The following is a 27,700-nucleotide window of genomic DNA, read 5'->3' on the forward strand; positions in this document are numbered from 1 at the left end:
CTATGGCACGATTATGTCATAATTTGTATTTTGTTTTGTTTTTATTTCATACCCTGAGCCTTCCCCCATGACCAAAATGACCCTCCCCTGTTTGCTGTTAATATTTCACAGATCCGTAGTTGCAATTTGAGTCGATGTTCACTGCAAAACATGCTACTTGTTATTGTCCAGACATTCATGATAAGTCCTCAAAGGGTGCACACCCAGTGAAATCCTGTCAGAGGTGTAAACGGCTCCATGATCTGGTCTGTACATACCAGACGCAAAGGTATGGTTACCAGAAGCTAAGTTACTAAAGAAGACTTATTTTGTCAACAGTCTACTAGATTTGATATGGGTAGGTCTGAAGGATCTACATTATGCCATTGGCTGATATAGAATTGCGACAGTATACTGCGTATTTTGAGCGTGTACAGTGTGTTACTGTAGCCAAGTGTGGCGGACATTTATAATTTAAAATTATGATCATCACATTTAACAACCAAATATCCTTATAGCAGAAATGAGGTCTGCTAGTAGGTTTTCCTTGTGCCAATTTGTTGAATGTCTGAAATTAAGTTGAAGGTAAAAATCTTTAAACGTCTGTGAATGGAAAACAACAGATTGAATCGGGGGAATGACAGATAAACAGATACTGTACATTTGGGTAATAGTCTGAGCGTCTGAATGAGCATCAAATTTCTATCCAGTTTAGCTTTAGCAGATAATAGGTATATTTTCTAACGATTTGTCTATGTCTTCTATACCTTTCAGTCGATTGCTGTAGATTTTATTTTGTTTTTGCTTTGAGCACGCCAACTGAATGTTTGCCTAATAGTATCTTAATCAACATTCCGTGGTATCCTGAAATATCTGCCAAACTGGAACTGGTTTTGAGCCAACACATTGTTTTATCACATCCACTAAGTTGACACTATCTTGTATCCATGGACACTAATGTACGCCGTGGGCGTTTGTTTAAGAAAATGAACAAAACATTCTGGTGTGAAACTTGTTGTCGACCACAGCCTGCAAGGTTTATTTGCTAGCGATCAAATGTCATTTCCTTACATTTAGACCCAGTAGTATGTATGTAGCGTGTTGTAGCTGATGCTTATCTACCCCTCCGAGCACGTTAGATTACAATGATACAAAAGCACCACAAAATGGTTTGAAATATTACTGTCAGTGGAAGGAATGATACCAATAACCATACCCATAATTAAAATGAAATCTCCCCCTGAGGAAAGATAAAAGCAAACGTTGATAAAAGAATCATTCTCCAACGTCACAAAAAAATTCCAAGCCTTACCAATGATATAACAGTATGACGTTGATAAATTGTCAATAAGATGAGAGAGCAGTGAAATAAGTTCAAGACAACCAAAAAATCAATTAAATCTGGTTAGGAACAAAAATAATTTCCATTTTAGCTGAGATATACTACCAACTGCACAGAAGGTTTGAACTATTTGCACTAGTCAATATTTGCGAGTGCTTTGATCACGGTCGGTTGGATCAAAGTGCCTATTATCAACAGATCAAGGAGATAATGTTAAAAGACACCATAGGCACATTTCCTAATTGTTTATTATGGGCCGCTTGTAATGGCATTCATCAGATACGATCTTTAATGTACATATTTGTTCAACCAGTGGCAACTGTTTTTTATCTAATTGACTGCCCCCCGCGGCCCGCCTTTCTTCGCTGACGACACATAACTTTTCTGTGACAACAGCGTATCAAGAGTTCATGGCCACATCAAATTCGTAAAGCTGGCGCTAGCTCTAGGGCAGCTTTATATTTTTTCACATTTCTACGCAGATAACACTATCTTAAACAGTCTTCATATACAATAAGAAATTATCAAACTAAGTAAACTGATCATTAAAACATAACTTCACCTCTGGGTAAAAATTAGAGGTGACAAAAGGCATAAGATTTAGGGGTGTTGTTATTTCTAATTATGTGCCATGCGTTAGTCTGTATAACACAAACTCCACTGTAAATGTGATTCGATCAGGCTAGTTATGGATTTGTTGTGCAAAAAAAATTATCCGATATAAAAAGGACACAAAAATCTTAAATATCTTTTATTTTACGAATATGACACTTACTCAACAACTTAGGTAAGTTATATTCATTACTGTTACTGCCTTGTGTTTGCAACGGGTTAGCAAACAATATGGTGTATTTGTCATGGTTATCAAAAGAATGCTCGACGTCGACGTGTGATATTTCCTGACCTAAAGGACATTAATCTGTTCCATGACGGGCAAATTTTCTAGGATTTTTCAGAATATTTGTTATGTTTAGATGTTAAAATCAGAGGATTGGGTCCGGCTGGTTTTTGACGTGTTTTCATTCATTTTTGTTGGGCTTTCTTCTTTGTCATGTGACCCACATGACAACAAAAAAAACATGACAAAGTAGAAAGCCCGACAAAAACGACTAAAAACACGTCTAAAACCAGCTGGACCCACTCCTCTGCTTGGAGAGTAGAAAAAAACTTCTTGTAATTGGTCACATTTAACTTCTTATGAGATTGTTTTGTTGTTTTAATTTTAAGCTACGTATTTAAAAAAAAAGCCACTAAAAGTCCTAATAGGGAATCTGCAGTATCTTTCTAAATATCTGGACTCCTATCTATCATTTCAGATGAAGTTGTTCGTACTGTTCATGATGGCTCTCGTCCTGCTCGACCAGACAACACTATCTGCTAAACGAGGCAAAGGGTGGATGACAAAGAGAGGCAAAAGAGGCAAAGGATGGGGCTCAATCGTCGACACCGTGGTGGACACTGTCGGTGGAACATTGGGCATAGGGATTCGACGTCGTACCAGTGGTGGAGGGGGGTATTACCCAAGCTGTACAGCTGTAAATTGTCAATGGGGCCAATTCAAGAAAGAGGGCGACTGCAGTTCACGTTGTGGGGCTATGTAAGCCAGTTTTGCCATTTTTTTTTAATCAATTCATTCCTCTTTATATCCAATTAAATACAAAACCGGTGCAATGGCCTAGTTGGTAGAGTGTTCGCATTGTACACGGTAGGTCGTGAGTTCGAACCTCAGCCGGGTCATACCAAAGACTTTAAAAATGGTACATACTGCTTTCTCTGCTTAGCACTCAGCATTTGGGAAAGAGTATGGAAGTTAAACACACACATCACTACCAGCGGATCAGCCCCTTGCTTTAGTGACTTGCACAAATGTGTGTGGCCCAAGGGCTATAGAGATGGAGATGGGCGCCACCCCTATGTGTATTTTCAGGTCGCAGTGGTCACTTTAATTTTATATCCAATTGACTTTTTAATTCATAACTCATACAGCTTATTCAGTGTAGTTACAATACACGGTCTCATTTCGCTATTAGAGCAATCTATGTTAGCTTTTTCTTTTCTCTGCGGCTTGTGTATGTCCTTTTTCATAATGATGATGACATCTGATGAGAAAAAGTACCAAACCAAGTTGTGTTAACCCCTTTAGATTCTTCGATGTATAATACGTAGCTGGAGAGTATTGAAATGTGCTGTATAATATTTACTCCCAGGGGCCAACAGCTAGAAGTGCGGGAGGTATCACAGCACGCACGTTGTGACGGAGCGCCATGTGAAGGATCAGCGTTCAGACATACAACGTGCCGACCAGACCCGATCTGCTATAATGGCGGCACCTGGACTGGATCAGCCTGCAGATGCCCGCCAGGATTCAAGGACAACTGCTGCGAAAACAGTTTGTACTAATTCCTTTGTATGACGTAGAAAACTGCAGGCTTGAAAACGTTGCTGTCTCGCTTTTCCTTGTTTTCTTAAGTTCTCATTGTTTTTTACTCTTTCACATATATTTCTTATTTCATTATTCATCAATTAATTCATTAATTCATTTTTTCTTTCTTCCCTTTCATTCTTTCTTTCTGAAAGTATATAGTCTTAGCGTTTACAGATGTTAAGCACCAATTCTTTAATGTCATATCGATCCCATATTGTTCCGAGCAAAATTGATCATTTTAAGGTATTTTGAGTTAGAATAGATTCGCTTAGCTGTCATTTACAGAAGGAGTTGGTGAAATGAAATTGTTAATTCAGTTTAACACAACTTTTTGTGCAATACTTGACACTTCTTAACAAGACTAAATTCAGGATATTTGGAGTTTCTTTTAACATAACAAAGGATCTCACCTGCTGACGTTTCGGTGAGATTTCTGGTTGTGTTAAAAGAAACTCCAAATATCCTGAATGTAAAATATGTTCTACCAACCTGATGAAATTATTTTCGGAGGACTACATTTATTTGTCACGGAATCAGTACAAAATTCATGAGATCTTACTTATTATCACAAGAACGCGTAATATACCGAACATAAATTGCTTCTCCATTACTGCAAAAACTTATTTATACATCTTTGTGTTGTTACTTGTCATTGAACATTATTCAAAATGCAACTTATACGATTTCAATTTAAGTGCATAAAACAGTCAATTATATTGACATTGTGCTGAATTTGCGAAGTGGCGATGAATAATGTAAAACTTTTTTTTGCTTCAGCTGTGTTCTGTCCCCAACTGGATTCTCCACAACACGGGACCTTGTCTCCACAATCTACAATGAGTCAGGGCACCTCCGTCACTTACATATGTGTAGCAGGCTACGTGCTGAAAGGGAGCCGTGTTCGGACCTGCAACAACGGCATTTGGACTGGAACTACTCCGTACTGTGAACGTGAGTATATTTGTCCGTTTACAATAACGTTTTCACCATTAGTTCCAAGCGTATGATGAAATTTGACTGTTTCTATTCTCAATACACAAAAAATCATTTTAGACTCCCACGCAATTAGCTACACCAGGCACAACGGTGACAATAATATTCCTGCTGCGAGTCCCAAAACCAATGGGGACAGTATAATGCCTTTCCTCAAAGCAAGACAACCACGTAACAGCTAGCAGATTCTTTTTCATAATATATGGAAAAATAGACTAGTCAGTAGTAGTTAAACTAGAGTTGTAGAATTCTATGTTTACACTGTTTGTCCGTTATTTTCAAGTTAAATGTATTTGCAATTATCGTACGGGCAAGAAATTACAATAAAGTTTGAACTAAAACAGGATCTATAGTATAGCCTGAATTTCTTTTTTTCATTCTTTTTCATTTTTTGAAGTTTGTGTCAACAAGAAATATATTATACCATTTTGGAAAGTTTTCCATGGTTTTAGATTAATCTTTTCTTCAGTGTTATGTACTCACCATGCAATGTCCATACTTTTAAGTTATTTTTTTTCAGGTGCCGCTTGCCCTACATTGAGTGCAGTGGACAACGGCGTTCTGTATGGAGGAACATTGTACGGGGACACACTTCACGTTGTTTGTGACCCCGGACACGAGATAGACCAAACGCGGGCGAGCGACATCTACCAACAACACATGTACATGGTTGGAAATTCAACGGCTCAGGACGCACGTGCCGCAACATCTTTTGCCTTAACGTGCCAGGCAGACAGTACGTGGGGCAGTGATGAGCCTTCCTGCAAAGGTACCTGTCTTATATTAAATATATTCCTGTAACAGATATGCTGAGTCCGTCCCGGATGGTCAAAATGTCTTATCAGGTGACAATTCATTTTCACTAAAGACTGACCGCGCTCCTACAACAGAAAAAACAAAGATTTGACAAATTGCGAAACAAATCTAATAGATAAAGTATGATGATTTTTTTGTACATTTTGTGTGCTTTAATGCTTTTTCAAACCAAAATTTTATACTACATATTATATTCCTTTAATGACATATAAGGTCACACAAATATTATTTTGGTCGCTGTGCGGTAGGTGAGTAATCGCCATCTAATAAGAAAGAGGTGCTTCGTAAATCGAAGACTTAATTTCTTCTAAGTAAAACATTTCCTACCTGTCTATGTTTGAGTTGTCTGTCTGTGACTTTCCCCAATGCAATAGTGACTGGATCTACTTTGCACTGCAGCTAGTGTCTACATGTAGTTTTAAACTAATCATGAACATGGGAGTGGATTTGAGAAACAAATGACGAGTCATGATTGGAACAACATTTCCCGCTCGGCAGCAGTGACATCTAGATGCATGGCTCGGTAAAACACTTATTGCACTTTGGCAGATTTTTGGAGAAATTTGGCAGATGGTCAACAGAAACGTAGGCATGCCTCTTAATAGTTATGTTAATGAGAACGTCAGCACGTTCATACCCATCTAATGTTACGATTTGGTACCTTTGGAAGTTACAAAAACGTTCTATTACTGAAGATCACAACTCCTGATGTTACTTTTACGTGAAACTGTGTGTTGTTGTTGCGGTTTGTCGTTTTAGTTACTTAGTCTGACCGAACTTGAAATACAAAGTATATTGCTGTATACCACACGGCAGTAAGCAAAAGATCATAATTGGTACATATAAGTAAGCGCATCCATCTCTATTCTACGCAGTTACACAGTGCTCCCCACTGGCCCCTCCAAACCATGGCACGTCGTCAGGCGGGAACTCCTATCTGGACACCGTGACCTTCATTTGCGATGCTGGGTACGAAATCAGGGGAAGCCACACACGCACATGTTTGGCAGATGGCACGTGGACAGGCATTCAACCTGACTGTGTTCGTGAGTATGTTCAATATGTGCATACTAGAATGTCTACAGTGTCTGAAGTTGTTAAAAGAGATTTGGCAGAATTTTAAATCGTCTTAGTGTGATAATTCGTATTTGCCAATAATTGCCATTTTACAGTTTAGAAGTGGTCTCAATCACTTCTCGCTTCTAAGGATAAAGAACTGTCCTTGATTGACGGTACAAAAATTCATAATTTTGTATCGAAAAATAAGTTATTCTTGATCTTGTAAAACTCACTAGGAAAACAGTACCAGAGGAATGGAATTCTGAAAAACAGTCAGACAGACCTTACAAGTCATAAAGCCCCTATCTCACTTAAACCGAGGCACGTTGGTGACCTCCCCGTGACCCAGCCCCTTGACATCGATTTTTATCAATAAAAAAAAAACACGATTTTTTGTTGTTGTCTTTGTAGTCATACTTACGTTTTGCATTATATTCTCATTATAAAATCAAGGCTAAGACAAATTCAGTTTATGACGCAACAACGCTGCCAACGTGTCACGGGTACAGTGAGATAAGTCCTTAATTCTGTTTGTGGTGAAGAAAAATGCAAAATCAAGTGCAGGATTTGCTGCCTAAGAAAGCTAAATAGGAACTTCAATTGATTTTTCCATTGTACACGTTCGGTTGTCCGCTTATGTACTAATATATATTTGTAACTTGTAAGTTAGTTTGCTTGTTTGTTCAATTATTGTATTGTTTGAAGCAGGCGCTGATATAAGTTGACTAACCTTTAGTGTGTCATCATCTTGTCTGCATTTGCTCATTTAAGTTTGCTCAATGAAAAAAGCACAACTTGTTCTGTATAAGCCCGGACACAGGGTGTTTGAAATGGTTGTTGGAAATAGTACTATGTCAAGCCAATCTAAAAGTCATTGTTTGCGATAGGCCGAAGAATACTATCAAGACGATTAAGTATTTGTTTAATCATCTGATAATGGTAGCCTCCTACTAAGACAGAAAAGGGTTACAGATAGACCTAGATCGCACCCAAACATTAAGCTTTGGGTTCTTAATTCCAATTTCAGCTTTACGAAACTATGTAAACTGTTTATTTCCAGTGAAACAATGCGCTTGTCTGGAGGCTCCTCCCTTTGGCAGTATTGCTGTATCAGGCGGATGTGACGTCAGTGACACGGTGACTTTCTCCTGCAACAGTGGGTACGAACTGCAGGGTAGCGTCTCCCGGTCATGTCAAACCACCCAACAGTGGACGGGATCTCAACCTTTCTGTGTCAGTAAGTAATTTACCTAATAGTGGAGAGGATCACAGCATATCTGTACCGGTAGGTAACAGCCAACAGTGGACGGGGTTCTAACCTTTCCGTGCATGTCAGTAGGTAAATCCAACAGTGGACTGTATGATAGCCTTTCTGTGACAATAAAAAAAAGCGATAGTGGACTTGGTCACAGCTTTTCCGAGTCAGTAAATGTTGTCAAACAGTGGACTGGGTCACAGACTTTCTGTGTCAGCAAGTAATTCGCACAGTTAACGGGATCACAGATTTTTGTGTCAAGAGTATCACCCGACAATAGAAGGATCAGACTTTCTGTGTCAGTAAGTATCACGCAGCAGTGGATGGGATAACAGCCTTTTTGTGTGTGTAAGTAATCGTCCTCTTGTCCCAGAAACGTTATCAAATTGTACATAAAGGCACACATATAAGGCCAATAAAGACATATAAAGAGTAATTTATATAATGTCAATGCTTCTTACCCGGCACATTTAGCTCACATAGTTTTAATCATATATTTATACGCATACTGATTTATAACACATACATTGCTGTAAACGAAAGATGGTTGGTAATGATTATGAACCTACCCACAGTTAAAAATCCCATGGAACATGCTTCTCGCAGTTGTAGAGTTTGTGATGTAGGTTTAGTTTAGAGACTTAGATACCAATAGTTAAATGCAAATGTATATCAAACTTGATGTCAACCTTCCCAAATTCCTTTCTTTACAATAAACAACATCTTAGAAGCCTAATACACTCTATAAAACAAACTATTTGCATTAGATTGTTGTTGATGTCATATTGCTGTTCACAGAGATACAGTGTCCACCACTCAACGCTCCAGCCAACGGAATGAAATTCGGAGGAAACGAGTACCAGGAGACGGTTTCCTTTACCTGTTCCACCGGGTACGAGATTGTAGGGACCAGTACCCTGACGTGTCAGGCCGACCAAACGTGGAGTGACACAGTGCCAGCGTGTATCCGTGAGTTTAACTAAAAAAAACTTTCTTACTTTTGTTGTTATCACTTAACATGATGTTGTTCATCATCCTTTGATAAAATAATCCCTATCTACTATCATAATGTATCCAGGGAACTTGGGGGGTAACTTTGATAATATGTTTACCGAAGAAGTTGCAAATGGATGACCAACATTTATAACTATGTCCATGTACAGACTGTCACAAGTAGACATAATGCGCTGTAAACAGTAGTAGATGAAAACTTAAATGGAGAGCGACCAAATTGAAATTTCTTTTGCATGATTAAATAAGAAATCTAACAAAAAAACAGCTATCAGTCAATTGCATATGAATGGGTTAATTTTGATACACTGAACAATTCACATATATTAAGCAAGTTAAGATCTCTAATGAGAAACTAATGTTTCCTTTTTGTGGTAACTGATAGCATTCAATACGTCTGACATATATGACCTGGGCAGATATTATTTGATATAAAGTATGCAAATTTGAATGGGTTAATTTTGATGCACTGAAAATTATTGATTTGGAAACAAGTGGGCAACAATTCACATACATGTACATTAAGCAAGTTAAGATCTCTAATGAGAAAATAATGATTCATTTTGTGGCAACTGATAGCATTTAATACTTCTGCAATATATGAGCTGGGCAGATATCAATTGATATAAAGTATGCAAATCAATTACAAGAGTATGAAAAATGTGTTATCAACCATAAGTTGCCTTATGAAAAATAAACGGCGTAGCATCATTACATGTGTCGCTGTTTTACTGTTTTATTACATCACAAGCCAGGCTTTATCATTGATTGACTTAATCACGTATAGATGTTATTTTCTTAGTCTTTAAGAAGGCTTTCGATTCTTCTTATTAATTTACTATGCCTGAATTACACGTTACAGATGTGAGATTCCATTGTTAATATATGTTTTTATCTGGTAATCAGTAGGGAAGAGGCGTTTTCAATCCTGATCGACTGTATTCTAACAATGTATAATGATTTATTCCTAGGTTCCCAGTGCCCGGTCCCCCAAGCTCCACCTAACGGAGACGTTACGGGAAGCAACGAATACGGGAACACCGTTACCTTCGGCTGCGAGGTCGGGTATCGGCTGGAGGGCAGTCCTACACGAACGTGCATGGCGACCAAGACGTGGAGCGGAATAGAGACATCATGTGTCTGTACGTCACTCTTAATCTCCAAGCAGATCCACACAGGGCGCGAAAATCGTATATGCTAGCCAGAGAAGGTCCAGTCAGCCAGAGAGGGTCCAATCACTGTGTGGATCTGCTTGGAGATTACGTTACTCTGTCGTTTATGCTAATAATAAGTAAAGAGTAGATATATAGTTTCAGAATCTTTTCCAGGTTTGGGTAAAGCTTATAGCTATATTGTTCAAATACCTTAGAAAAAACATGCAAGCAGTCATGTTAGGAATAGCCGAATTTCGGTAGTGTAAAGAAATTTACATTATTTTAGAATTTATTTAGTCAGCTACTTGGTGCAAAATTACTTCTACCACTAAGCTTGATTCAACCCAACTCTAACCTGAGACTCTATCGTTAAAATTGCCATTGTATTGTTACGGGATGTATTGAAAATCGGCATCCTACGGATAATATCAGGAGTGTGCTCTTAAACTAATGATTGTGAAATACTCGGGACTGTTGGTTCTTACGGAGCAAGGTTGTTTATTTAATCAAACGACCGATGAGCTTCAGATCATTGCAAAATGAACGCAATATCAGACATGGTGAACATGGTAGAAAGGAAGAATCTACCATGCGGAAAATCCTACAAGTCTACTTTACATCAAAAGATGCAGCTAATGCTCTGTCGTCAGTTTTCAATTAATAAGCCTTGAATAGTAATGTATAGCTACTCCACATTAACCATTTGAAGGAAAACATTTTCACTATCTAGTGAAAACCTGCCCGCCGGCTCACGCCCCTGGCCACGGCTCTGTCAGCGGAGGCAACAGTTACGGTGACACGGTGACGTACTCCTGTGAGACCGGGTACGACATGTTAGGCACGCCCACAAGAACCTGCCAGGACAGCCAGCAGTGGAGCGGCAACCAGCCGTACTGCTTAAGTAAGTCTTCTTTTGAATGGAATGGTAATGTATGCCAACGTAATGCTTTGGTCCCATTTCCGATCCGGGGCCCGGCCGGGCAGCTTGCGGTAACCAAGATATGATATAGAAGACATCAAAAGACATAAGACGCAAAAAAATTACTACCAACCATATATTGTGTATTTTCTTGATATGATTTTTTTTTCAATTTTTCGTTTTCGCAAACAGCCCGGCCGGGCCCCTGATTGGAAATGGGACCGAAGCATAAGAAGCAGCTGTTCCAATAACCACCTTGGCAATCGCCCTCAATCAAAAACATCAAAGTATTCAAAAAGTTTAAGAAACGTAAAGCAAGATTTCCAATACAACCTGTTAGAACAATCACAATCATTATTACCAAAAAACATCCCAACATTCTATAAGATAAACAAAATCACCCTCTGCATGTAGAATTGATTAAGGGTTTGTATCGTTTTTTCTGCGACATACATGATAACACATATCAAGATTGTCCTTGAATAATATCATCTTTAAACACTGTTGAAGGCATTGGTTGAAGAATGCAACAATCAAATTGAGATCCATCATAGATATGGCCTCCATCGGGCAGTATTGACCGTGGTAAAATCCTTATTCACAACAGCTCTACAGCATCGACTATGGCTAAACAGCCCTTTACGAGAATGGCAGTCTCTGTCACATAAATCACAACTGTAAGCTGACTCGATCAGTACTGTTGCAAAGCTCGGATCCGCTTTTCTTCAGCGCTGTGCATCAGTCTGGCTTCTCCTGATTTTTTAGCTGTCTGTACAGTGTGCATCTTCGCCAGGAACGGTCACTTGCAAGATGCTCCCAGTGCTCCGTATCAATATCTAAAATTCAAGTCCCTCTTTCTGACAGCTTAGAACCGCAGCTGTGGCCTCCCGGTGCTTCTCTTTCCTGAGATTCATCACATCTTCGACAATGCAACCCTGACAAAACTTGTTCGCTTGACTCTGCAGAGGTTGAGTGCAACACGCTGAACCCTCCGACCGCCGGTTTCGTTGTTGGCGGCCATGAGTACGGAGAGAGTGTACAGTTCAGCTGCTGGCCGGGCCACACCCTGACGGGCAGCGGGAACAGGACATGTCAGGAGGACGGTCAGTGGAGTGGACAACAGCCCATCTGTGTGGGTAAGTACAAAAGCCATTTGTTTGGATAGTGTTCTTGGGGACAATAGTTTTAGTGTTAAATATGGTTGTAAAGTCTTTCTTTTTTTTGTTGAATATTCTTGTCAAAATATTTTATGTACAGTTTTCGCAGTTCAATGTTGACCCAAACACTGCAAGTCGTAGTTCGATTGTCCATGGTTTTAGCTTTCCTATCCCTCACCTAACATTACCAGTATTCAACGTGGCGTCGCCTGATCACATTGACTTTCATATCATAGCTGAGCTGTTCCCTTTGTTTCTGAGTCGGAAAGATTTTTGAATGCCCCTCATCCTTCTTTTGTTTATGATATTTGTTGAAGCTGGTACGTGTGCGACAAACGTAACATATTGCCATGCCAAAAGGACGGATTCGTAAGAATGAAGATTATCGTATGTCAATGGAGATCAATTTAAATTCAAGTTTGTTTTTGAACTTTATCATCTGATGTAAATATTTCAGAAAATGAATGTCCTGAGTTGGATTCTCCTCCTAACGGCTACAAGACGGGAGGTAACGGTTATGGCGACATCGTCATCTTCTTCTGTAACGATGGGTACGAGATGGATGGACCAGAGCCGGTCGTCATCAGGACGTGCGAGGCTGATAGGACAAGTATGCATATGATATTTTGAAATAGCATCAATTATAGTACAGTGCTAAACTTTCTTCTAACACTAAGGTATTCACGGATCAAATTTTCAACGACCACTGTCGCCTTCTTAAGGATCAATAATGAAGACGAAGAAGACGGCAGTGGTCCTTGAAAATTTGATCAGTGAATACTTCAGTGTTGGAAGAAAGCTAAGCACTGCATTATGATTACTACCAACACAGATGAGCTTCCATGATAGATACCAACAATGTTTTATGGAAAGCTAAATGAAGATACATTATATAATTTCAGGTTGGCTGACGTTTCTCTGTTCGAATCTTATGTTTAATAGTTCCAGAATGTTACGTCCTTTAAAAAAAACAGAATCGGAGCACGCAATCGATTTCAACTTTGCCCTTTTCATCAAATTCCTGAAATACCCCTGTCACACAATGGACGAGCTTCAGCCGTATTTGTTGACAGCCAGAAGGTCACTTAATTTCGAAATTGCTAGGTGGTCGAGCTTATTTTTCAACTGCACTTCTACCCCTATTTACATTGGACTACGTTTAGTTACCCGCGAGCTTCTTCCAAAATGTTATTTGCAGATTAGCTGGCCGAACGACTTTACTGCTCTGTGACGGGCATAACATGTTTAATGTATATTCATAAACTCATAATATGATTTTTAGGACGTGCGTGCCCGAGGTTGCTGCCACCGGCTAACGGAAATATAACCGGTAACAACTTGTACGGTGATGTGGTTACTATCACCTGTGGTCCTGGGTACGGGCTGAGAGGTAGTTCTACAAGGGCCTGCCAGGCTAACCAACAGTGGAACGGAACAAGCCCTACATGTGAACGTATGTTATTAAACTCATTTAATTACATCATTTTATCGTTCGATGAGCAAGGATTTCTGACTAGTTATATTCTTTAACTACATGTATGTGCTCTTTTTGTGATATGTGAAGCTACTAGATCTACATAATATAGCCTTTCCATCCTAAGCAAGCATATGTGTCAATCCATTCATTCTTTTTCGTCATCATTCACCAACAATTGCAACAACAAAATGCATATAAGTTTGAATATGGCATGTGAGTTTTAAAATGGTTTTGACTTGAACCTGGATACAATGGACTTTCACAAGCAAAAGTGCTAAACCTAAGTTTTGTTACCTCATGGTAGGAGGTTCACGTCCACCTGGGGTATTGTTTTTGGTCGCGTATATGTGTTCACACCTATAACTCAAGAATCAAGAGCCTTTGAATTGATTTATTGAATTTTAGTATGTGTCTAAGATGTAGAGGTACCAAGGAAATCTGGCAACTGTTGGTCCATTAACAGGTAGTATTTTCAGGTGCTGCAGATTTATACAGCCCGACACCCTCCCTTTTCTGAAAGTAGCGTTGTCCATAAGCAGCTTATCTTTCCTACAAATGTAGGTCTATGCCCTCATTTTTGACAATCCGTGTGGCTTGAGACCTATTGAACATCAACAGTTACAGCGCATGATGAGGCTACGGTTATGAAGAAATTCAGAAAAATTCTATTCACGGGTCTTCCATTCTTGTTTATGTTATCAGGGCTGCAGTGTCCTATCCTGAGTGCCATATCAGACGGTCAGATAAGTGGAAACAACCTATTTGGTGACCGCACAACGTTCGTCTGTAACACCGGGTACGAGCTGACTGGGAGTCAGTCACGGACCTGTCAGGCTGATGGGAGTTGGACCGGGACACAGGCGGCCTGTAACAGTAAGTATCGAATCGTACTTTTGAACACATAGACAGCATTCAACAGTAAGTAGGAAACCTTACAATACTTCTGAACACAGGCGGCCTGTAACAGTAGGTAGGAAATCTTACAATAGTTCTGAACACAGTCGGCCTGTAACAGTAGGTAGGAAATCTTACAATAGTTCTGAACACAGGCGGCCTGTTACAGTGATTCGGATATCTTACTGTACTTATGTACACAGGCAGCCTGTAACAGTTAGTAGGACACCTTACAATACGTTTCAACACAGGCGGCCTGTAACAGTGAGTAAGAAACCTTACAATACATTTCAACACAGGCGGCCTGTAATAGTGAGTAAGAAATCGTACAATACATCTAAACACTGGTGGCCTGTAACAGTAAGTAAGAAATCGTACAATGCATCTCAACACAGGCGGCCTGTAATAGTAAGTAGGAAATATTATAGCACTGTTAAGCACAGGAAGCCTGTAACAATAAGTCTTATAGTGTATATATATTATATATGTTATAGTATAGAGAATCTTATAGTACTTCTTAGCATAATCATGTGGTTTGTAGATTAAGATAAATGTTTTCTGAGACCTTCCAAATAAATAACGTCGTGTGACCTACGAGTTCAGTGTAATAAGTTTTGTCATATAACATTACATGGAATTTCTCAATAGAAGACTTCTTTGACTCAGTCTCTTCTTCTGCAAAAAATAAGAATGAGCAACTTTTATTTCCTTGATATTTTCTTTGGCAGGGAAGCAGTGCCCCGATCTGTCCCCTCCCCTGAATGGTAACGTGACTGGTCAGACATTCTATGGTGACACCGTGATCTATACCTGCAGTGAGGGGTACGAGTTAACGGGCATCACGGCAAGAATTTGTCAGGCAGATCAGCAGTGGAGCGGCACGGAGCCCATATGTCAAAGTAGGAAAACACAGTCATATTACCTTCACCTCCGACTATGCATGACAAAATCGACAGGTCTAATAAATGATAGAAAATCTAGAGCAGAATCTATATTTTAATGACGCACAAGCAAAAAAAGATAAACCTTTTTCTAAGAAATCTGAAAAAATGCAATATTTAAGGGGAAGTGTAGTCAAGAAAAATTTGAACGTCTAAATATATTAGTTTTGGGTACCACCATACCGAATTTTGTGTCATTTGAGGCGCCCAAAAGTTGAGGCGTCTTCAGACAAACTTTTCTACACTAGCAATAATCTAAGATACACGTTGCGAAACAAAAATATTGCCTTGCTACAGTTACCATGTAGATGTAGGTTTCTAATGACTACAAGCCTAGAATTGTTTCTAATGTTGCATAATCATCTCTACAAAGCTTCATGATTTAACCATAATTAAAGCATTTTTTTCACATATCACCAAGACTATATACGGATAGACATATAGCAAGCAGTTATGCCAATGTATAGTATTGAAAATTACTCTTTTTTTTAAAGAAATGAAGTGCCCGATGTTCGACCCTCCACCCAACGGTGGTGTGAACGGGACCAACCACTACGGCGACATCGTGGTGTTTGACTGCAACATCGGTTATGAACTGGTCGGAAGTCAGCAACGTACCTGTCAAAGTAGCCAACAATGGTCCGGAACACAGCCGTATTGTGAACGTGAGTTTTCTTTTATGTATTGGATATTGGAGGCAAAATGAATGTACCCTTTTTATCACGTATGGCACTAAGTAGTGCAACTAAGTAGTATAGTTACTAAGTAGTATGGTTACGAAAATAATGATTCTTACCAAGAGTTGACATAAAAGTACATGTTGTGAATTGTGTGATCTGGATGTATAATATTTTAGTATTTACAGACATAATCATTAATTTAGGGTAACTACAATCAACAAAAATAGTCAAAGTTTGATCTATTATTCCTTTATACGTGACATAGGGACTGATTTTACCATAACTTCACAAAAAAAAAGATAATTGATTTATGTAAAGAAACAAAAGACTTTGTCAAAGAAAACAGTAGCTTTTGATGATCCACTACTATCTACTTCTTGAAATAGAAAGCCTATTATCCATGTACTTCGGATGGCTCTACCAGGCGTCACCATTACTCTCCTTGCATACATTCGCAGATTTTATTTATTTAGACTTATGTATTTATTAATTTTACTTTTATGTGATTCAGGAAAGCAGTGCCCACAGCTGACAGTCCCTGCCCACGGATCAGCCAATGGCGGCATCTATAACGGCGACACGGCGGCCTATTCATGCGACCCTGGGTACGCGCTAATGGGGAGCTCCATAAGAACGTGTCAGGCGGACGGACAGTGGGGAGGCATGCAGCCAACATGCAATAGTAAGAATGAACATATCAATGTCATTTCTTTGTCTAAGAGAAGAATTGCAAGGACTTAGCAAGAAAACACGTTTAACATGTAAAAAGAACCGATGGCCTACTTTACCATGCGATGTGGCGTCGCAGTGGCGTGCTGGCATCTTTGGGCCAAGGTCCCAGAGGTCTTATCTCCCGATATGCCCCGTTGACGTTGTGCTCTTTGGAAAACCACTTCACTCTCTATGTAAAAATGAGTACCTAGCTTCAGTTAGGGACGTATCTTTGTAGTAATTAGATGGAGGTCCCGTGTTTGACGATCTCCAAACCTAAGAGCACGCAACAAAAAAAAAAAAAAAAAAAAAACACCACAAGTTATCGAAAAGGGTAGGAGTCATTAACGGTGTGAATGGACCAAACAAAATTTGTCCGGTATGCAGTTTGCACTGTTCAGTACAATTGTGTCTTGTTACCAGCCTGGTTATTCGAGAAGGTTAAACGTAACAGTTGCAAAACTCCAATAAAAAACATTTAAAAATCGGGAACTAAAATATTTATCTATTGATTATTAGCCCCCGTAAAAAGGGCGGTATAACCCTAAGCATGGGGCCAGGTCTGGCCTGTGCACGTACTACTACTTCTACTACTACTACTACTACTACTACTACTACTAATACCACTACTACTGCTACTACTACTACAACTACTTCTTCTACTACTACTACTACTACTACTACTACTACTACAACTACTACTACTACTATTACTACTACCACTACTACTACTACTACTACTACTAGATTTTTACCAGGAAACTAAGTATGTTATCGACAACGGTTCCCGGTTTATGGTGATCATATTGTGACTTGACACAATGATATCCATAGCAAAGAAATTGAAATATTGTCTACTGAATTTCCAAACATTTTATGATGTTCATTGAATAACATTCTGGTGTAAACTCTTCAGACTAATCTCATATAACACTTTCCGCGTTTTTGTCTGCCAGAAAAACAGTGCTTGCTCCTGCAGGCCCCAACAAATGGCAGCATTACCGGCGGAAACTTTTACGGTGAACAAGTGTTCTACTCTTGTGACTCTGGGTTTGACCTTGTGGGAACACCTATCAGAATCTGTGAGGCCAACCAACAGTGGAGTGGAACACAGCCCAGTTGTACCAGTAAGAACTGTCATCTTGCTGTACACTAACGAAAGTAGTCAACATGATAATAAAATTTTATCCTATTGTTAGTTGTGCATTTTTATTTTATTGTTTATCCTATTGTTTAGGAGACGGCTGGTATATGCAATTTGATATTATCATCTGTTTTACATTCCCCGCCATTTTTTACATTCCGAAGTTTCATAAAGAAAGAAAGAAAGAAATGCAGAAAAAAGACCCCGCGGGCCTAGGATGACCTAAGTCACGTGCCCTTTACGAAGGTTTTACGATAGCATTAAACCAAAATATATACATGGTTACACTACCAGTAAAAGGTAGATTAGTAAATTTATATGTAGAACAGCATAGAACAATTAAAACCTACTCATTGTTATGCATTTGCAAAATTGAGGCGGGAGTCTCTTTGTTCTGTTTACATATCAAACTAGATACTTGTTTTAAGCGTTTGAAAATATATAAATCACGGCATTCTTGAAACTGTTCCAGTCCATGAGGTGGGGGTAGCTTTCAATGCATATATAAAACTCTACAACCAGTTAACTGTGTTATTCAGAGAAGCAGTGCAGTGTGCTGATACCGCCCGCACACGGCTCCCTCGCCGGCACCGGGGTCTTCACGTTCGGGGAGGCGGTGACCTTCAGCTGTGACCCCGGGTACGACATCCAGGGTAGCGGGACCAGGGTGTGTCAAGCCACCGGTCAATGGAGCGGAACCCCGGCACAATGTCAGAGTACGTACTCCTGATGATTTTTTTTTAGTCTTTTAACAGGTGCCATGTCAAACAATGTTACCTTTATAACTTAGACATCCTCCCAAGATTCAAAAGAAGCTGCAAAAATTTAAGAAAAGTTATTACGATTGCCATATATACTTTACGACATGTATAAATTTTTCAAAATATTTTAGAGCAATTAGGACATCATGAATGTCTTAAGGTATGCATATGCCTATAGTAAAGTCGAGACAAAGCTGGTCGAAAAGACCTAAATGTTAAATAACTAGCATAGGGCAACGAGGAACAAAACTAGTTATATATATATATATTACATCTGTAAGGTAACGGAGAACTGATAAAAAGGAAAGCAATGTTGAAATCTTTGAATTTCTTTTCAGATAGAGAGATCGGTAGATGAACACTCTTTGTCTTTTTTACAATTCTGTGCAGAGAAATGCTGTGATCGCCCTGCTATTCAGAACGGTGACTACGCGGGAACGCATTGTTACGACGACACGGTGGCGTTCATGTGTGATGTTGGGTACCGTCTGCTGGGCGCCACGAGTTTGAGGTGCACAGAGTCAGCACAGTGGAGCTCATCTCTTCCTGTATGCGAGAGTGAGTCAGTTTTTAACGTTTGAAATCTTTACAGACATACGACGTTACTTATGATAGCTGAGGAGCTGGATACTCACCACACGGCATTAATTTGTACTAGCAATTAGTGTGGTCCATCACTTTTGACGAGGACCGCTGTCATCCATCATTTGGCTGTGTTGTATGTGTCGCATGAGTCCTTATGTAAAGTTAAGTCCAATTTTGGCACTGAACCTCCGGTCGCAGTGTTCACATTGGATTAGGGCCGTGCTCTGTATGGTGTTGACTTCCCGTTCCTTCCTGGCTCTCCTCTACTAGGAATTAGCAGACACTTTAACGCAGCCTTTCATCTAGATAGCAATCCTTAATCACCAGTAGATGTAACGGTAGCTATGGTACACTGGCCTTTTCCAACAGGCGTTATCTCTTATTTCAACCAGAAAAGAAATAATTAAGGTCTTCTATTGGAGAATAGATATATAGCCCTTTTTTTGTTAGTAAGAGAAAGCAGTTTCTTCTTTGGTCTTTTGTTCGGTTCAGTTCAGGTGGGAAAAAGGAGGACACATTAAATCAACACATAGATATCCTGAAATGTCCTTCTTTTTTCATTTATATCATTATTTTCACATCAAAGTGTTCAAAATTAGGCCTCGTGCATTAATTTTCATTAAATCTATCATTATTGTAAAAGCGACTAATTATACTGTGTTCTATGCAATCCATTTTGTTCTACTTCAGGAATCTGCTGTGCCAGCACGATTAGTATCCCGAATGGTTCCGTAAGTTTCCTGCCCGACAACTGTCACGGCGGTGTGGCAGACTTCAGATGTGAACAGGGTTTCTATCTAGAGGGGTCTAACCTCGCCATCTGCAACAACACTGGGTTATGGGCGGGCCAGCTGCCATCTTGTGAAAGTATGGTACTCTGGATATCTTTATAAGTATATTGATTTACTTTTACATCGTCGCCAACTGTTGCAATAAAGAGGCAGACTTGGTATGCTGGTTTAGAACGAATTTATTCACGCTTAACGTAAATGTTGCGTTAAAGCAATGATCCTGTACATCAAACTCTGTTCTGGCTAGCTCTACGAATACAGTCTTATTGTTACTCAAGAAGCATGTTTTCTCAACTTCAACAGCAAAATATTTTTACAGCACACTTTCAAACCTAAAGGGAAAGAAAACCATACGAATAATATCAACGTATACTATAATGACTGTTACATAAACATCGCAATTTTGTTTTCGACTCGCAACGGGATGAAATTTTGAAATAGTATAATCATAAGAACGTGGCTCGAAAATTATGTTAACCAATGTGGTATAAAAATGACATAATCTCACCGTTTCAGGAGTATGCTGTGGAGCCCCAGGCACCATTCGAGATGGAGTGGGTAATTCCACAGGCCTCTGTTACGGTGACGTGACTACATACACCTGCACTCCTGGCTTTATTCTGAAGGGCAATGCCACGGTCGTGTGTGACGACTTAGGGTACTGGGGAAAAGCACCATATTGTGAACGTAAGACGATCGAATTCTTTATTTTTCATCAGATCATAAAACATATAAGAATAAACTTTTGAATCAAAGCATTGCTTGTAAATGATTCAGAGGAAATTTCGGTGTTGTTGGTTGATAATTCATTTGACCTATTACTTAAGTACATTAGAACCTAAAATCATTTCAATTTGTTTTAATTGAAATATATTATCGGTTTGTTTCTAATGTTTGACAACAAGTAAGCTGGTGAATCTCTCAAAAGAATGACGATGGTGATGATGTTTATTACGATGAGGAGGAAATACGAGCTACAATCCCGCAGCCCATTGAGCAATCTTCGTGTTGTTTTGACGTTATGATGTTAAACAAAATTCCTCATCTGATCACATGTGATATTCTGAACTTTTATTCTGCAGCCAACAGTTTGTGTGACAGAACTACCTTAGCTGTGCCGTCAGCCGGCTCCAAGATCTGCTTTGAAAATCCCCACGGCACCGCGCCTGTCGAATACTGTCAGATGCACTGCAACGCACCCAACGTGTACAACAGGTCAACAATTTACTTGACTTTTTTTCATTTTCAAAATTACTCTCAGTCTTCTTATCCTTATGTCGTTCAATTCTGTGTGTCCGTCTCTGTCTTCTTTAAGTTTTATGCTTCCTTAGTGTGATATCCATTTTCATTGCGTTCAAATTCAGGTCATCACTAAACACAATCACCAATAAATACATAATGGAGATGAATCAAACAACTTGTTTATTTCTTAAGTGCTAGACGACGTTTCAAATAGCATCCACTTTCTTTCATCAGTAATCTTAAAAAACATTTCAAGTTGCTTGATTAATTTTGCATAGCCTTCTATCCGAATCTCTCCTGTTCTTGTTATCTCGGCAAATAAGAGACCATGTAGCTATAATAGGCTTAGAGTATATGCAAAGCTCTACCTGTGCATCTTAGCTTCATCGACGTATAATGATTTTATTTTTCAGAAATGACAAGATGTACGAATGCAGTGTGGAAACGTCGTGGCTGTGGATGGTCCGAGTCCACCATGCCGGCGGGCAGCAGGTCCTGTTCAGTGTTGATGTGGGAGAGTGTTCAGGTAACCATCGTGATATGTTACTACAAGCCTGTAGATGAATAAAGGTTGATAATACAGTTTAGGCATTTTAACCATTTCTCGGTATTTTTTTATTGTGAATAAATTGTGGAATTAAGACTCCATAATAATAATGGTTGAAAATGACAACCCAGTGATGTCCTGTGTTGGTTTGGTTTTGATGTAAATTGTATATATTATGTTGTGAAACTGTGTTAATTTTAGATTTACCCGTTGTAAAAATCGGAATACGGGGGCGTTGGCTTATGTACGATTTGTGCGGAATTAGATAAAATAAATTAGATGTGAATGATACAGCTCTGTCAAGTTACCACATTAAACATAGAGGTCATGTCAAAAAAAACAATATATACATTTTTTTCCTGTATGTCTTGAAAATACCTAATTGTACAACTCTATCAGCTCCTTTGGACCCTTTTGCCGCAATCACCATCGGAGGCCTGGTCATCACTGCTCATGCACCGCTGGACATGGCTGTTATAGAGGATGAGATGAAGCAGCTGCTGCACAAAACAATGCCAAGTACGAGAAGAAAAGTTAATATGTAGATTCTGACTGACTGACTGACTGACTGACTGACTGGCTGACTGACTGACTGACTCAGTCACTCACTTACTCACTTACTCACTCACTCATTCAGTCCTATGACTAGCATATTCTATATGTAAATTCTACTGCAAGGAATTTGAGGCTGTCGAGGATTTGAGATTGCACGTTGTCTCCACAGTAGGATAAATTGTCGCCACTGCGAAGTCTGTCTTCAAATGGCAATGAGGATATGTTTTTGTCACCGCTTAGTTTACTAGATTGATTGGATACTTCGTTGAATGAATCAGAGATAGCGGGAAATCAGGTCTTGATGAAGAAAGCGATTCTTGAAATGCATTGGCTCATGCTATAGTGCTATCAAGACATAGCTTTGCTACCATCCCGGTTAGTTTATGCCTGCTCTGCCTTTAACTTTATTCTACAACGTGTAACCGACGTGGGTGGCGTACTAGTATGAGAGCGAGCACAAACTAACGGTGTTTGTCAAAGCACCTTTTTTTCTTCTAAATGTTTAATATTATCTTTCACCTTCTACAGATTGGTCAAATAAGCGTGGATGTTTCACCAACTGCCAGAGTGGGACCACTGCTGAAACAAAAGAGCACCAGTGTCCAGTACCAGGTGTCCATCCAGCTTCTTGCCTACGCCGACCCAAACCTGGTGACCCCCACCAACACCATTCAGATGGAATGGGTACGCCTGGCAGGCGAACTCGGGTAAATCAAAACATAATAATATTCTTCTGTCCACAGGTTCTGGATTCATCATCATCATATAGGGCGGCTTGCCCGGACTAAGGCTGCTCTCTCCCTCCAAGTGTCACTGTCCGCCATTAGTTGGTCTTGTTCTTCAGACCTCACCCCTACCTCCTCAGGAAGGTGGTTCTGGATTAAATATTGTGAAATACTTTAGACGAGATGTGAAATTCCCTTTTTCCCAGTGGCGTCGTGTGGCGTAACGGCGGAGTGTTCGGCCCAGAACCAAGAGGTCCCGAGTTCAAATCCCCCTTGCGCCACCGACGTTGTGCCCTTGGGAAAGGCACTTTACACGACTTTCCTCACTTCGCCCAGGTGTACAAAAGAAATGGGTATGTTGTTATCTGTACGTTGCACTGTAAATATAGGTTATAAAAACTTGAGTGCAGTCCCACGTCGTCCTTGTCTGTCAAAAAACCGAAGTAGCAAAAAAAATCCCTTTTAAACAGCGAAAGGAATCAAAGCGAAGTAGTCCAGTGGCTAGCAGCCCTACCTCTGCACTCCGGGGTTGGTTGTTCAAATCAAGGATGTTTTCGCTAACCTGACATGCATGCTAGATTAGGTCTTCATGGAGATCAACAGGATTCAGATTGCTCTTACTTTTAAGTTATCACTTTCACTAATACCCTTAACTCTTCTTCCTAGACAAGTGGCCTCGACACTTGAGACAATGGTGGTTTCACATAGCTTGAATTTTCCCATCGCTGGAAGTCATATGTCCATCGTACCCGGCGGATTACATATTTCATCACCGAGCCTTGGATGTATGAACGGCGAAATAAAGGAAGGAATTGAATGTGGTACCGTATCGTTTCTTTTCAACGATATATATTAGATGTCAGTTGAATTGTGATATCTGAAAAATATCATTGGCTACATATGTCCATAGAATGCAGTTTAGCCAAATTGCTCTGCATGTATCTTTAACTGTATCTCAAAGTTTAGATATCAGGTATAAAAGTTAATCCGTAACGTTAATAGACATTATAAAGACTTTACACGCTATTTTCATACACAACATAAAGCGATTATTAGCGTGGTTTTGATCAGTCCTCTGATTTTTCTCGAGTTGACTCAAAGTGACGTCACCAACGGGTAAAATGTGCTCAACAGTCGGTGTCGACCCCCGTCTCGGCTCAAATTGAGGAGGAAATGTCTTTAGACTTATTGCAGAAATATGTGTTTGCTGATCGATGTAAATAACCGCCTCAACTTACATTGCAGCGTTTACCTATCTTATGCAGCGCCTTACGTTTTTCAATCTTAAGTAACATTGTGTCATACAATTTATCACAGTTCCCTGCGGTTCCGGTACTTACCACGATGTGTTTGAGCAGACCTGCCGCGCATGCTCGTATGCCACTTACCAGGACGAGTTCGGGCAGACAGAGTGCAAGTCTTGTCCCAATGGTACAACAACGGCCAAGTCTGGTGCTAAAAACGTAACCGAATGCAAAGGTGTGTAGGAAAGACACAGAATATTCAGTATAAGTCTTCAATATCGTTCTCTCTCAATCACTCGTTTAGTTGCAATTAATCTGTGCGCAACTTTCAAAGTGCCAGTGAAGTTTCCTTATCAGCCGCGTAAAAAGTAGGTCTTTTCCGCGAAACACTTTTAAAGACGGTGGTCGCAAAGCGCCTAAACGGCTTACGATATAGTCATCAAACTTCTTCAGTTTTCTTGGCAACACTTTTTTTGTAAGTTCATGATTTTCGTGTTGCCATGTCGTTCATTTCACTTTCTATGATGCAGTTCTGAGAGGTTTAAGTCTTGCTATACTAAATGAGCTCCACCCTTGCAGTGTATGATGATTGTGACTGCGGGATCCACCCCTGTGAGATGACCCCGGATGGATATGCTTGTAGCTGCCTGCCTGGTTATGAAATGTACGGAGTTAGCGCTGAAAACGAGACCTGCATTGGTAGGTACTCAACAACTACTTTCCTCAGATGTTCGAGGCATCACGATTAAGCCAATTTCAGCGTTATAAAAACATATTTTCCGTGAGAAGGTTTGTAGATAATTCGATGCTAGAGTGTTGCTGTTGTTGTTTACTGCTATCTAACCACAATTTATATCCAAAACAAAAGTTCACGATAACGTCTGTCACATATTTACTATACTTGGATTACACAATTTTTCAGAGATAAACTCCGGCATGACAGTTTTTGCAATGAACAAACTTCAACAAAATATTTGCATTTTAGTTCGCATAAGCCAACGATATCTACTAATTAGTTCACGTAGTTCAAAAGCATCACAAATAACTTCAGCCTAGTTTTCTTAGATGCACAACCTTATTTACATTCTCTACAGACGCGTACGTTTTGATTACGTTGCTGCTGTCTTCATCAGTGTAGAATAAACCTGTTCTACTGTGACGTTATTGTTCTAACAATAATGCGTTTTCGAACGTTAACTTTACTACGTTTACTTGTCCTTGCCGCTTTGTGGCGAAGAGCAGGCAGGTTGTCAAAACGTCTGTAGAGAAGAAAAACAAGGTTGTATACTTTTGCAAGGTATTATAGATTCTACAACCAGATGAAACTATTCACGGGTATCAGAAATAATATTTGTCACATGCAACTCCACTAGTTCTAAAATTAGATGATATACCAAGCAAAGCGTTGTGTTGTTTAGTGTTTATAACGCACTTGTTATGGTACTGTTTAGACATAGATGAGTGTGAACAACCAGATGTCTGTCCTGGCGCCAGATGTATCAACAGACCTGGAACTGCCTACTCCTGTCAGTGCCTGCCGGGGTATGAGGAACCAAGCTGCATCGGTGAGCTCTTTATTTGTCTTTCATTTATCAAACGACGTCTTTTCACCATGAATATTTACATCACAAACATGGCCATCCATCGAACGTTGCTTTGTAGCGGACAGTCTAAGCTTGACTAAGCTTGACACTCGTCGCGTCGTTTCTCCGGGGGACGGGGTGGGAGGGAAACTTTACGTTCATGAGTAAGGTAACGGTCGTCCTGAAGAAGGTATTATTCCGGCTATGTTCAGACAGGAAGTGAACCGGGCACACCGTACAGCACCTCGTGCTAGTAACGTGTCGAATCTTATTACCCAATTAGCATATATTTTCCGCGTGCCCTACGCGGGCAGACTAACGTGTCGGATCATATTACGCAATTAGCATATATTTCCCGCGTGCCCTCCGCGGGCAGACTAACGTGTCGGATCATATTACGCAATTAGCATATATTTCCCGCGTGCCCTCCGCGGGCAGACTCAAATCAATAATGTCCCTGCATGCGTCCGGCAAAAAATCTGTATAAATTTCAGTGAGCAGGTTAACACCTCCATCGTCAGAAACACGGTGAATTAAAAACGCATTTAAATGATGATGCACTATTCTGGTCGCACTGTAAACAATGCAAACGTGATCTTTGAAAACATCGATGAAGACAAAAACTTTGTATAGACGTGTATATATCATGTATGACATCATATTCATCAAAATAAGATTTTATCCACAAGCTTTTCAACTCGTCACTATCGTGACACGATAGTCTTCAGACGAAATCTAATCTCAGAGCTATCACACAAATTATTGTAACAATTCAAACTTTATAAATCAGTAGTCACCGATACTAAAATCGAGCAATTAACACAGCGCGGTATCGTATCACGGAAGTGATTGATTAAGTATAGCCTCTATGAAATTGTACATTAATGCCCTATCAGGCTTTATACAGGCAAAAACAAAAGTCGTACATAAAGTGACAAGGCTTCTAGTAATAAATAACATTGTTTCTAAAACTAATGTGGTACACAAGTTGACCTTCTTCTCGTCTCTTATTGATTTAAGAAATGAATGTATTTGTATTTTTTAAATTAAATCTAGACATCAATGAATGCCGCTATGCCGGATTCTGTCCAGAAACGTCAGACTGTACCAATACCGAAGGGAGCTATTACTGCACTTGTCATCCTGGTTTTCACGGAGAAGACTGTCTCGGTACGTATTAAGTAATCATTATCGTCATAACCTTGTCGCACTGGTTCCAAGGATGTCCAATACATCCACCTCTCTATCATCCATAGCTCACACATTTTCATAACCTTAGATTCGAGTTTTTAGACCTCTTTTGGAAGCAAATGCCTAAAGATATTGTGTCTTCAAATGGCTAAACGGTTAGGCTTACGGCCACGAGATCTAGTGGTCAGGTGTTTGATTCCTTGTATTCCTGCCTTGGGAAAGGCATTTTACACAACTTTCCTTACTCGATTAAATTAAATAGAAAAAACCTTCATGCGTTTAACGTATTACCTCAAGCATATTAATTACAATACTTTTATTTTATTTCATGCAGACATCAATGAATGCCAGAACGCAACTTTGAACAACTGTGGGTCGGACCAGCACTGTGTCAACACAAAGGGGTTTTATACATGTTTGAGCGAGTAGAATCATGGAGAGCTTGGACGAACAAAAGACACTGACAACATTATCTTTAATCTGTACAAGACATTTCCAAACAGCGCTTTTTGAGACTTC

The 27,700-nt window shown here is 39.7% G+C and overlaps 1 protein-coding gene across 1 annotated transcript; it reads left to right on the plus strand.

Moving 5' to 3' along the window:
- The first annotated feature begins 123 nt into the window (after positions 1-123).
- Positions 124-27,666, plus strand: LOC136447750 (sushi, von Willebrand factor type A, EGF and pentraxin domain-containing protein 1-like). The gene is made up of 32 exons (XM_066446792.1): positions 124-268; positions 2,638-2,918; positions 3,529-3,710; positions 4,524-4,697; positions 5,260-5,508; positions 6,431-6,601; positions 7,675-7,851; positions 8,668-8,838; positions 9,852-10,022; positions 10,765-10,935; positions 11,919-12,089; positions 12,568-12,720; positions 13,393-13,563; positions 14,290-14,460; positions 15,210-15,380; positions 15,917-16,087; positions 16,614-16,784; positions 17,770-17,940; positions 18,497-18,673; positions 19,109-19,276; positions 19,994-20,170; positions 20,611-20,781; positions 21,177-21,309; positions 21,750-21,871; positions 22,283-22,416; positions 22,967-23,145; positions 23,830-23,984; positions 24,481-24,642; positions 24,987-25,106; positions 25,859-25,972; positions 27,047-27,160; positions 27,516-27,666. Exons 2-32 carry the CDS (start codon positions 2,638-2,640, stop codon positions 27,608-27,610), a joined length of 5,118 nt encoding a protein of 1,705 aa, XP_066302889.1. The 5' UTR covers positions 124-268; the 3' UTR covers positions 27,611-27,666.
- The last annotated feature ends 34 nt before the right edge of the window (positions 27,667-27,700 follow it).

The sequence above is a fragment of the Branchiostoma lanceolatum genome, chromosome 13 (assembly GCF_035083965.1).
Source record: "Branchiostoma lanceolatum isolate klBraLanc5 chromosome 13, klBraLanc5.hap2, whole genome shotgun sequence".
NCBI lineage: Eukaryota > Metazoa > Chordata > Leptocardii > Amphioxiformes > Branchiostomatidae > Branchiostoma > Branchiostoma lanceolatum.

What these genes read in the sequence shown, in the direction of transcription:
- LOC136447750 (XM_066446792.1), top strand. Translation starts at nt 2,638, where the DNA reads ATGAAGTTGTTCGTACTGTTCATGATGGCTCTCGTCCTGCTCGACCAG. An exon ending in AATAGAGACATCATGTGTCT is followed by an intron (nt 10,023 to 10,764) that starts GTACGTCACTCT and finishes TTCACTATCTAG; the next exon opens with TGAAAACCTGCCCGCCGGCT. An exon ending in TGAAAACGAGACCTGCATTG is followed by an intron (nt 25,107 to 25,858) that starts GTAGGTACTCAA and finishes GGTACTGTTTAG; the next exon opens with ACATAGATGAGTGTGAACAA.